The 12,991-nt window shown below is 37.8% G+C and overlaps 1 protein-coding gene across 2 annotated transcripts; it reads right to left on the bottom strand.

The window, feature by feature from the left end:
• Positions 1–6,330: 6,330 nt before the first annotated feature.
• On the bottom strand, positions 6,331–10,891 carry CFL2 (cofilin 2). 2 transcript variants are annotated; one of them, XM_043490134.1, is made up of 4 exons: positions 10,487–10,891; positions 9,103–9,410; positions 8,912–8,988; positions 6,331–8,827 (listed from the first exon to the last, which is right to left on the bottom strand). In XM_043490134.1, the coding sequence occupies exons 1-4, from the start codon at positions 10,487–10,489 to the stop codon at positions 8,715–8,717; spliced, it is 501 nt and encodes a 166-aa protein (XP_043346069.1). In that variant the 5' UTR covers positions 10,490–10,891; the 3' UTR covers positions 6,331–8,714. The 2 variants fall into 2 exon arrangements, with proteins under 2 accessions (XP_043346069.1, XP_043346070.1); XM_043490135.1 differs by lacking the exon at positions 10,487–10,891 and adding an exon at positions 10,350–10,440.
• Positions 10,892–12,991: the final 2,100 nt, after the last annotated feature.

Here is a 12,991-nt window from a genome sequence, read left to right as displayed (position 1 = left end):
GACAGTACTTGTGAAAGGAATTAAGACACCATGTTTATAAATAACTTTTATTTACTAGTAAGGATTAAAAGTCCTCTTTAATAGAAAGTGATCCCTCAGATGACCTGAAAATTCCATATTCTAACACCAGCAGAGTGGGCCAGGCTTTCTCTAATGAGCAGATTATGTGATGAAGAAGATTGCTAAATTCTTTCTAAAATCTTTGATCCAGGAATTTAGCCACAGCTTATATGTGGACAGACGTGAGTTTTATAATGAAAGCTCAAACACAGAATAAAAAAAAAAAAAAACTATAATTTTTTAAAGCTACAGGATATTTCATTTCAAAGATGCTATTGTTATGGTAGTTTTAAATTTTATCTATTGAAACCATTGTTATACAAAAATTACTACAAATAAGCCTTGTAAATCTAAATTCAAATAGCAGACCTATGACATTTTAGTCAGTGATTTATCTCATGCTTTCAAAATGTTACCTTCATTAAAAATGTGTTTAATATTTTTTCTTTCCACATTTCCAAATTTCCTGTTTTTTCCTAAGACAATCTGATGATTAAATGATCTTAAATGTCAACAATATTAAAAATATAGCTAACATTTTTCAAGATGATTAAAGCTTTTGTACCCTCCTATTTAATTATGAAATTAATCAAGTCCTGTCAATTCTCCTACATTATCTCCCAAACACATCCACTCCAAGTACACTTGCCACTGCAATTCAGGCCTCCAAACTGCTTCAATTTCTTTCCTCTTCCATAGGTTCTCAACATGGTCACAAAGTGATCAGATTTGTGCTTCAGAAGGATCACCCCATCCTTCTGCTCAAAACCCTGCCGTGGCTCCTCACCATGCACAGATCTCGTTTGTGAGCATGGTACCCACGGCCCTTGGTGATCTGGCTCATACCCGCCTCTCCTGTACTTCTCTCATCCCAGTGCTTCATGCTAGACTAATCAGCTAGAAGGGCTCTACACAGCTCTCCTTTCTCCAGGACCATCCTTTCACATTGAGTTCTGGTGAACTCCATCATCCTTGACAACCCAGCTCAAAGTGACTTCTGTAAGGCCTTCTTGAAGTCCATCCAACTCCAAAATTAATCACTCCCTCTTCTAAATCTTGTAACGTTATCTTTCAGTTACCACGTTATATTATAATTACTTGATTATATGTTTGCCTTTTCTTTATCAATGTAAACCTTTTGAGATCATGAAAGGTGTTTCATGTTTGTTGAACTGGACTGAATTTGATCTAATGATCTGAGTAATTGGGAAACAGAGATGGAATGTTTCCAGAGTGATTCATAGTGGCCAAGATGATCATGCTTTGCCACAGCAAACATAAATCGTACGTTTCTTTAATCAGAGGGATTACCAGACCCTTTAGGAACAGTGTACAAAACACAAATTCTTAAATATAGGTTGAGTATTTCTGGCTTAGTGCAAAATATATACATTATGTTTTACCTTAAATCTCTTGGCAAGGTTGTTGTTTAGTTGCTGAAAGAGTGTGACGCTTTTGCGACCCATGGACTGTAACCCACCAGGCTCCTCTGTCCATGGGATTCGACAGGCAAGAATATTGGAGTAGGTTGCCATGTTCTCCTCCAGGTGATCTTCCCGACCCAGGGATTGAACCAGTGTCTCCTGAATTTGCAGGCGGGTTCTTTACCACTAGTGCCACCTGGAAAGCCCAAAATAATTCTTCTGGAGAAGAATAAAAATTATGCAAGGGGTGCCTGTTATCAAATCCCAATGGAAGAAAAGTAGGTGGCATGAGAAATACAGGGACATTTTGTGGCTTCAAACATTTACAGTGGATGGTCCCAAGTCATACAGCAAGCATTCAGGTAGGGACGATGCATGATTTTCAAGATCTAAACCTGCTCCTCTGTCTAGAGCCACAACAAAATTCTTTATAGGGTGAAAAATACTAAGGAATGTGCACAAATAATATTTAAGGATAAAATCTTGCCTTTGATCAGCATACATTAATAGTTTTAACTTAAAACTAGTTTTAACTATAGGAATCTTCCAATTAGTCATAATAATTTAACCTAAGAAATTAACTCATGCTTTCACTTTCTTATTTGTTCCTTTCTGTATTTTACAGAGGTTCTACACTGAACATATTATTTTCGAAATAAAAACACAATTATTTTAAAGAGTTATCCAGCACAAATAATATTAACCTGCCCCAATTTTTAGGGTTTGCCTACAAGAATACCATTAGACCTTCTCTGTTTAACCTAAGGCTCAGTTTCAAAAATTCTATTATTTTACAAACTGCAAACAGAAAAACTGAGTGAAATAAAGTATCTAGTTCAGAGGAGGAAATTTTTTTGTTACAGTAGCAGTGACACTTCAACTAATCCCCAAACCTTTTTTCTAAAGCCAAGGCACAGATACCTAATTCAATCACCTGCTATTTCTTAAGAACCGGTACACTATGGTAACCATAAAGCATTTTTCTTTATCAGGTAGATAAAAACAAAATTAAAATAAAGAGGCAAGTATTTATACATATATAATTTTTTTTTACAGAATTTTCAAGCACTTTAAATATACTGTACTAAATAGACAAAAAAATATACTTCATATAGCTCCTTCCCATACAGATTTTTATAGCACCTGGTGAAATCTTTATCTTGTGCTTCCCTCTATTTCTTCTCTTTCCTCTCTCAGGAGGGAAGTACTGTTAAACTAACTTCATATAATTCTAACGCAGTAATTATTCAAAGTGTACATATTACTCAATATGTAAAGGCATTGAAAATGGTAAATCAATAATTCTATTTTTTACTTTTAAAACTTAGTTAAACCTTAGAAAAAAATGCAGATACATTCTAAAACCTAAATATATTTTAAAATAGGAAAATGATTAACACCCATTTTGCTAGCTCCTCATCCCTCTTTTCTCTCATGTAAAAGACTTTTTGAAATGAAAACTATATTTCTATACATTCCTTCAAAACACAGTTATCAACAAACAGTAATGAGTTAAGGAACCTACCTTGAACCATAGCTATTTTACACACAAAAGGCTTAAATATTAATTTAATCTTCACATACAATTATGTTCTACTTATTTCATAAAGTATACATCTCCTTCACATCTTATTTCTTGTGTGGTACAGCAGAATTTTATGATTTCTAGAACAAATATTCTGCTATCACTTTTACATTTTATAAAACTGTCAAATTATGCCAATTTGGGAACTGTCTCTCTTTTTAGCTGGTGATTTAGTTTACAGCTAATTAAAAAAAGGGCCCCATCAGCTCACAGGAACACATAGAAGGTTTTGGGCCACATGCCCAGGAATTCTGTGATTCACTCAGTAACTATCATCTTCCCAAAGGAAATATTTGAAATTCCACTATTAGGAATACATAAAACAAGAAAAAAAGTGCTACTACAAAACATAATTAACATAAATGCTTTTTCATTTCTGTGAGAAAACTAGACATTTGAAAAAATCTGTTCCAAATTTTTGTTATGCCAAATAAAGTACCAAAATGTCATATATGCATAATCAAATTAGTTGACAGAAAAGAGTAAATGAGAAGTATCTACATGTCTAGATGAAGAGTAATCAAAGCTACTTGCAAGTGAACATGTAAGAAAAATCTAACAAACTAAAAAAAAATCAATTGGCATTTTCTATTTTTATAAAGATTTATCAAATGTTTGTTCTCAGATCCTATTATTGTTTCAATAATCTAGAAAAGCTGGAGCAAGATTAAACCTTCTCTCTCTTAATAATGGGAACAAATTCTTTTTCTGTGCCTTTAATGACAAAAGTTACAATCAAAAGCAAATATAACTTCTCTAACTAATGGTATTTTAGACATCTCACTGGAATACAGTAATATTTCCTTTACCGACAGCTCAGATCTCACACAAACCTTACTGATAAAAAAATAAAACCAAAACCCAGACAACTTTCTCTGAATAGTCAAAAGGAATGTTAGAAGGCTCCTGTGCTCCATCATCATTGTGCTCTCAAGCCCTCACTCTGAGTCTACCGGGTTCCTGCTACACAAGTCTAGCAAACTTAGCTTTCCAAGTCCACATGAGATGAAAAGCAACAGTAAGAGAAGCTGCTATTGGCAAAGCATACTGAAAAGAGCAAAATACAGTATATCTTCAGGAGACTCCCAAGTTAGTAAGCTAGTACCCATAACTGAAATGATGACAACCTTGAGTTGTCAATAGTTTCTTCTATCTAACTATCACATGTTGCTATTAGCCGACTTTTCGATGGAGGAACACATCTGATTTGCTTTGTACTCTACCAGTTTAAGACTGTTGTCTAGGCATAATTATTATTAGCTCTCCCTTTCAGTCTCAAGAATGGTTTGGACTAAACTTTAGGGTCATCCTACTGAATGCTTATTACATGCAAGAACTATTCCAACAGCTTTCATTTATCCTCACAGTACTATGAGAGGTTAAGTGATTTTCCTAAGATCATTCAATTAGAAAGTATTAAAGGTCTATGTGTGAAGAACCCAAACAGTCTGATACCAACGTCCTAGTATTTAACCATCATAATATACTGTATTATTTCTTAGAAAGGTGGGTAGAGGAACAGAGGGAGGAAAATATCCAACATTTTGGATAAGGATTGAGAGGTATCAGCTTTCTAGAAAATGTGTCTATACAATCCTTATGGTTTTCAAAAAACTTGTGATACTGAAACATCTAAGAAAATATTTGAAGTGTAAAAATATTTTCAGATTTTTATGAGTATGGGCTTTCTTAGAAAACAAAAACTCCAAGAATATTTTTCAAATATTCTTTGAGATGCTTTAAAAACATACTAAATAATTAGTTATGTTCTGCTCAAACTGATTATTCCACCTTTTAAAAAAGAAAATTAGTAACTCACTGTATGTTACACTATGAACGCAGAGTGAAAAGTGTACTGGACTGGAATCCATTTGGCTACTCAACAGCTTGGATGTCCCTTAACCTCTCCAAACGTCAGTTTCTTCATGTGCGGCAGAGAAATACGGTTTAGCTTGTTAAGAAGACCTAAGGAGATCAAACGGATTTCAAGTGCTTTGAGAACTATGAAGCACTACCTAAACTTTGAGTATTAATTAATAAACATAGATTTTCAACAACCTGGATCATACATTTATGCCAAGTGTTCCGAAACAAGAATATCTCTTTATTTACTCTTTACTTCAAAGTTTGGGGAAAAGAAGCTAGTCTCTCACTGATCATGTGAAAAAGAAAATTACACTAAAAACATTAACAGCAGTCATGAACAATTCAGGGGCTACCCTTTATACTTCATTTTGTGAAACAGTTGCAATTTACCAGCTAATCAGTCCTTAAAGAACTTGTATGTTAAATAGTTACAACAATAAAGAGGTTCAAAGGCTTACAATAAATCTTATTTTTAACAGGTTCTTAACTATATATATTTAAAAGTGAAGCTTAAATAATTATATTTACATAGTATTTTCCTGTCTTCCAAAAAGTTATTTCCATATTTGATCCTCAGCAATCAGGAATAGTAGACAGATATCATCATTCTCATGAAGAAACTGAGGCTCAGAGAAATTAATTTGCACAACTGCTTTTTGACAGGAAATTGAAGTGGAAGGATGACTCCTGATCTACATGGAAAGAAAGCAATTATTTGGATGTTCTAGAGAAAAATAAAAACCTCAAACTTCTTTATTGGCTGAGATGAGACACAGAACATTTGTCAATTCATGCTGTTTCAAAAGCAATATTCATTGGAGCCTGTCTGCACATCTCTAGTAGCTTTAATGTTCAGAGCAAAATGAATATTCATGCTTGTTTGGGATCTCAAACTACTATTAAAGAACTAAAGTAGATTATTTTTCAGTGGCAAACCTAAGGGAAAAGTGTTTCAAGCCCCCTATGATCACCATTGCTGAGATTATTCTTTAACAAGGAAAAATAATTTTCTCCTAGAGCTCATTTGCTGGATTCCATAAATTAGCTGTTACAAAGAATCCACATCAGAGAAATTCAAACCTAATAAGAGGCTCTTCTTACACTATCAGAAAGGCACATTAAATACACAATGTTGGCCACATTATTTTTGATAATGATGGAAAACAACAGCTGATAGCCAGTTTGGGACAAATGCCAACTGTTCCCATTTGTCTGAAAAATGTCAAAATTAATTGCAACAACACTTAGTTTTCAAAGAATATTGTTATCTATGGAGAAAGTATATCAACTAAAATCCTAAAAAACAGACTAAAGATAATGGGGCCTCTCTGATTTGAAATATTAGTTTAAAAAAATTTTAGTGTCCCAAAGTATAAGTAAACACATCTCAACAGCTTTACATAGTTTCATATATTTTATTTTTTAAACACTTATAATTTTGCAAGCTAGCAGTAAAATATTGTCCTCGATATTTTACTAATTAGCACCGTATACCTTTTAAAGCTAACTGGAACATTGTTTCAAATGTAAATGATTGTAAAGTAAAATGATCATTTCAAATGTCAAATTAGTCTCAAGTAACATAAGAACCATTAATTATCATTATTTTTGGCTTTATGCACAAAGATGTATTTCAAAGATGAACTTAATATTAGTATCAGTTCTGTCAATCTAACAAATCAAAGTACCACAGTTTAAAGCAATATTTAACCTCTGAAATTATATAATTAAAGAGGTACATAAGAAAAGTTGAGAAATCAGCTATAAAAACACAAGAGACTGCACAACTTTAGAGTCCCTTATTTTTTAGAATGAGGAAAATAATGAAAAATTTCATGGTACAAGTATCAGTTACACATATGGTTTAGTATATGTCAGTATTCTCATGCTTTACTTAAGAGTTTGGCCTTACCAAAAAGCCACCAAAATGTCCAGGATAATTCACAGGGACAGCTGGAAGCCTGAAATAAAATTGCTCAGTGCAAAAGTTCCCAAGCCATTCATATAATTTTAAATGGAAACCTAGACATTTACCTCCTATTTTTGTTTTCATCTGAAAAACCTTTTGAAAACATGGAAAAAAAACTAATTAAACTCAAATTACTTCCAGACATCAGAAAAAGGAGGGATTTTTCAGTTCCTTTTTTCTAATAAGAGCATTCTTCAGAGCTATGGGGTTAAATTCTAAGCTACAATCCACTGCTTACTAGCATGCCTGTTTTGCATACCAGTAGAATCAAGTCCAGTTTTGCCATTTGTGGATAACTATGACAAGATACAAAAGCATGTGTTTGCCATAAATAGCTCTGGCTAACAGCAAACTGCTCACACTGAACAGATCAAATTCTCTATAAGGAGAGCCGCCTGGACCACAGCCAAATTCCACTACTAATCTTTAAGACTGCTATATAAACTTTTTTTTTTAATTTGTGAAATATATTAAGAAATAGTAGCTGAAATTAAAGTCCCTAAACAGGAGAAGTATTATTAAACTTTTGAAGGACAACATTTTATAAATTATTTTCATTATGACCAAATAGGCAATAAGAGCTTCCTGTTTCTTCTACTGGTCAACTACTTAGAAATGTAAACGTGAATTAAAAAAATAACTATGCTAATTTATCCAGAGAACTAATCAGATACTGAAGAGTATGTCAAAGTGCAAAAAATAATTCCTGATCACCATATTAATACATAAGGAAATAAATAAAGCTTATAAAAGTATACCTCTGTAACAATATTTTATATTAGCTTTAGAATTATTTTTTAAACCAAATAAAATCAACAAACTGGAAAATATCATGCAAGAATGTTGTACAAAAAAATTCTTAAATGACCAGTGCAGAGATTAATAATAGCTGTTTACCCTAGGAGTTGCTTCACATGGTATTTTGCAAAATGTCCAAGGAAAACAAGGCAACCGTTCTGTAATATGCCACAATTTTTATTGCAACGTGGCCATTTTTGTGAGGGTGGGGAGTTTGATCTCAAAAACAATGTTCCATTTAAGGCTCTTTTATACAGAAATTGCCATCATGACTGACACTCAAAATATCTTTAGTGTTGCAAGACTTACATAGTAAACATAAAACTCCTACATGTATTCAGTAGTGTACACTCAATGGGGAAAAAAAGGCATTAATAACAGCTATTTCTTTTAAGAAGATACTCAGGAAAAAGGAATGAACACTGAGGTACTAGGATGAGCTGATGACACAGTTAACACAACTTAATTGGCATTCCTTTTCTGGTGGGGGATTAAATTTATTACAAAAAAAGTGCTTTTAATGCATAGTGTTATATCCGTGCTGCCATGTTACAAAAAAATAGGCTTGCCAAGGCAGGTGAGGTGTATGAATGCTCAAGCCTCACAGAACTGCAATCAAGTGCAACTATCAGTAATACTGAATAAACTTTACCATCTCACCAGTGGATAATATTTTGAAGGCATTCAATTAGCTTAACCCTTTGTAGTGTTCTAAGCTATTCACATTGACAATCACAATTCACTGTAGTGTTTGCTGCAAAGGAGGCATATACCCAGTTGTTTTGGCTAAAATATGATGGGAAGGCATTCCTTGGGTTCTACATAAAAATAACAGTATTAAACAGTCTAATGGCAATCACTGATAGGCTGCTTACATGAATGATATTTCCTTCATTCATTGTGTTGGAAGGACCCAGTGGGAAAAGAAAAAAAAAAAAAAACCTAATACTATTCCAATTGACTGAGCTGGAGAAATGGAAGCTCCTTAAGATCCAGATGGCACTTGACTGATTTATAAGGGTTTTCCTTCAAGTGAAACTACTACATTGCCTCCCAATTTCTCTCCAAGTGTGGAACGGTCCTTTATATCATCCAAGCCATTTACTTGCCACTCATGTTTTATACCTAAAAAGAAAAAAAAATTATCCAATTACTTTATTATAATTAAGAAGGAGCAATTCTTCTGCACAAAACAGTCAATGCTTGTACCTGTAAATTTCTTTTTAATGGCATCTTTAGAGCTAGCATATATCATCTTGCTTTTTAAAGGCGCACTTTCAGGAGCCCTACAGGGGAAAAAAAAATTGTTGAATCCTATTTAAAAGAAAAACAAAGGCAAAACTGACTATGTTAATAATCCTTGCATTTTAAAAGTACTTTTTTCTTTTGTTTTTACACACCAGAATATAAATACTAGGTCTTCTTTCTTAGACTCTTTTGTTTCGTATGTGGCATCGTACAAAGCATATCGGCAATCATTCAGAGGTAGCAACTTCACAAAAGATGTGTAGGGGTCCTCTACAGTATCACCAATGTCACCCACCAAGATCTGCTTTGCTTCCTCTACAATTATTTGTCTTTTGTCATCGCTTAAACAGAAGAGAACTGCTTTCTTTCTTTTTTTGATCTCCTCTTGTGTAGAAGATTTCCTTACTTTCATATCATTAAAAACTTTGATGACTTCATCATTCACTGTAACTCCAGAAGCCTGAAAGTAAAAAAAGGACAGAAATTCAGAACAAGTAATTCGGTTTTAACCAAAATTATTGTTTGCTCTAGAGGATTCACTGTAGTCTGGACATCAAAAGTTGCATCATACCATGCAAGCCGTCTCATCGGATTTGCCACATTTTAAGTATCAGTATACGATGCACCTAAGGGTTCTAACTCACCCTGTTCCATTCATCCTTTTTAAAAAAGGTGTGGGGAGGTTGAAGCAAGTGGAAGGTAGACGGAAAGGGACAAATACAGGCTGTCCCATCCCTGAAATGTTTCCTATTTCACTGGGTGATGTCAGAGCTTCAGGAGCAGCAGCAAAAATACCTTCTGTATTGTGTCAACCCGGCAGGCCTTAAAAAAACACTTTTGGATTTCAGTTAATGCTTCTACTATTTTTTTCTTTAAAGTCATCCTAGCCAGTGCCGTTTCCTCATAAGGAAAGAGAATCAAGTGTGAACTCCAAACCGCCCACGGCTACAACATAACTGCCTCACAGCTCAAATGCAGGCACTTCAAAACTAACGGATCGCGTGTAAAAAGCTTTTTACGGCGAGAAAGCATTTTCAAGAGTTTTCCCACCTCCTTAATCTCCCGCTAAGGGTTTTATGACAGGCCCTCAAGACCCTCAGCCTTCAGCAAGGGGTTTTACCGCACAAACCGAATTGAGAGCGCGCGTGGGAATAAAATAAGGAAGCGAAGGGCAAAGGCGGCGACCTGGGTGGGGTAGCGGGGGAACAGCTTGGCGGACCCTCCCGCGGCCCCGGCCTCCGCCCGCGAGGCTCAGGCCTCGACCCCCCGCGCGGCGCCCCCTGCCCGGGCCCTCCCCGCCCCCAGGAATCCGAAAAGCGAACTCGCCGGGCCTGACGGCGAGAGGGCAGGCCCGCCGGGTGGAGAGAGAGCAGCGGGGCCGCAGCGCAGGAATGCCCACCTTGGAGGCCGAAATCAGGTTAAAATGGCGGCCTCAGGTCCAGGGCCCCGCGGAGCCGCGCGGGAGGCTGCACTCTCCACGCCGGGGCCCCCCGGGCCCCCCGACCCCGCGACCCCCGGCCGGCGCGCCCGCCTTACCATAGTGCCCTCGGCGGAGGCTGCGGCGGCGGCTCGGGCTCCGGCGGTGTGGCGCTGCGAGGAGAAGGAGGGGGCAGGCGGGCGGCGGCGAGTGCGGGGCACGCCGGGAGTGCGGCCCGAGAGGCGGCGGCGGCTCGGGGGGCTGCGGCGCGGGCGGGGCGGTCACGTGGGCACGCCCCGGGCCGGCCCTCCCGCCTGCCGGCCCTCCTCACCCCCCGCGCGTCCTCGGCCTGACCCCGCGCGCGCTCGGCGGGCCCCCGCGGGCTGTGCATCCGCGGTGGGAGCCGCGGGCCTTGGCGGGGAGGTCTCCAACCCCGGGGCACCATCTGTCCGGTCCAGCCGGCTCCCGGGAGGGCGTTTCCACCCTGCCTCCCGAGGGCCAGGCCTCTGCTCCCGGGGTTGGGCGTGTGTGAGGCGAACGGCGCTCAGGGTGTCTTTTATTCGTTTGTGGTTTCCATTGGATGCCTACGTTGTGGGTCTTTTTGGAAAACCCCCGTCAGAGATGGAGAAAATTATTTAGATCTCCTTCCATCAGTTCAGTGAGAATAAACACTGGGGCAGAGGTTAACCTAGATGATTGAATTACTCAGCAAAAACAAAGGATAAACAGAGGTGGGAAATCACTTTCTAAAAGTCTAAGGTTGAAATAATAACAATATGGGGAAATTGGGGTAGTATTAATAACATCCTTTAGTAATGTTCTTTTATATATTATTAGACTTAGTAGGATTGTACTCTCTGCTAATAGTCTTTTCCTCATGAGGCCCCCATGTTTGACAGCTGGCATCAAATAAGTGGATCCAAGAGTAGAGATTCCTCCCTTTTTGGCGATCACAACCTTTTCTAGCAAAACCCATGTGACTGAGCCAAGGTTCTTCTCTAACTCAACCTTTTTGATGCTTATTGCAAGTATCCATTGCATTTATCGCAGAAAAAATTGTCACCGTATACTTTGAGGAAATTTTACATGAAGATTCAATGTTTTATGAGTTTATAATGAAAGTATTTAAATGAAACATTTTATGTGGTTATGTTTAATACAATGAAAAATTAATAAACTTTCATTCATGAGTTTTGGGGCTGATTTATATCACCTTTTCTCCTAGACATTTATCATTTTCACCTTTCTTCATTTGTAAAGTTGGCAAAATGAATTTAAAACTCTGATTAAAAAAAAAAATTTAAAAAAAAAAGAATAAAACTCTGATTAATAACTAAATTATTTTCAAGTGAAGAAGACTGGCTCTAAAAACGTAGAATTGTTAATGACTAAAACTGTTGGAAACAAAATAGTCCAGATAAACTTCAAGGTGAACTAAGCCAGAAGTTCAGGGTAAGAGAGCTAGGAGCTGAGAAACTAGTATTAATCTTGGCACTGCCCCATCTCTATAAATTGGAAGGACTTTCAACCCTGCAGACCTTTTTCATCTGTTTTATAAGCTGTGGTTGTTGCTTAGTCGCTGTCTGACTCTTCTGCAACCCTATAGACTGCAGCCTGCCGGGCTCCTCTGTCCATGGGATTTCCCAGGCAAGGATACTGGAGTGGATTGCCGTTTCCTTCAGGGGATTTTCCGGACCCAGGGATTAAACCCAGGTCCTCTGCATTGCAGGCTGATTCTTTACCACGCAGCCACCTGGAAAGCTGCTGTGATTATCTCTGAAGTCCTTTCCAGCTTTAAAATTCAGTTTCCTAGTGTGCCAGTGTTTCTCAGGAAATGGTGTGTGTGTTCTTAGGATTAAGTAAATTTAGGGATGGAAAATCATAATGAGGAGGGTTATTCCCTAGAATCTGCCTGTAATGCAGGAGACCTAAGTTCGATCCCTGGGTCGGAAGCATCCCCTGGAGAAGGAAATTGCAACCCACTCCAGTATTCTTGCCTGGAGAATTCTATGGACAGAGGAGCCTGGCAGGCTACAGTTCATGGGGCTGCAAAGAGTGGGACACAACTTTAGCGGCTTAACATGCACCTACAGGTACTCAATAAATGATAAAATAACAATTTTAAGATGCTTTAGTGCTAGAAAGAGAACAAAAAGGAAGCACCTCAAGACTGTGAGACCTTTATACATGCCCTTGTGAGGCCAGCTCTTAGGACGTAGAAACCAGTAACAACTCTTCACACCTGTTATTTATAACCAGAACTTACCAGCGCTTACTAGAGAGACAGCATTACCAAGCATTGCTGCATGAATTTTGGCCCCTGTGTGGTGGAGGGATCTGAGTGTCAGACACCATGTGTGTCAGTTTCCTGTGGCTGCTTAACAAGCTACCACGTTCTAGTGGCTTAAAATGACACAAATTTATTCTTACAGTTCTGAGGGGCAGAAGTGAGAAATGACTCATGGGACTAAAAGCAGCACTTCATTGCTTTTGAGGCTGTAGGAGGAAAATCTGTGTCCTTGCCTTTTCCAGTTTCTAGAGGCTGCCCACATTCCTTGGTTTGTGGCCCCCAGACAGCAGCACCATCACTTGTACCTCTGCTTCTGTCGTCATATCCCTGATTC

The sequence above is a fragment of the Cervus canadensis genome, chromosome 17, assembly GCF_019320065.1.
Source record: "Cervus canadensis isolate Bull #8, Minnesota chromosome 17, ASM1932006v1, whole genome shotgun sequence".
Lineage (NCBI taxonomy): Eukaryota > Metazoa > Chordata > Mammalia > Artiodactyla > Cervidae > Cervus > Cervus canadensis.
The sequence above is the reverse complement of the archived record's forward strand: the minus strand, read 5'-3'. Positions and strand labels throughout refer to the sequence as shown.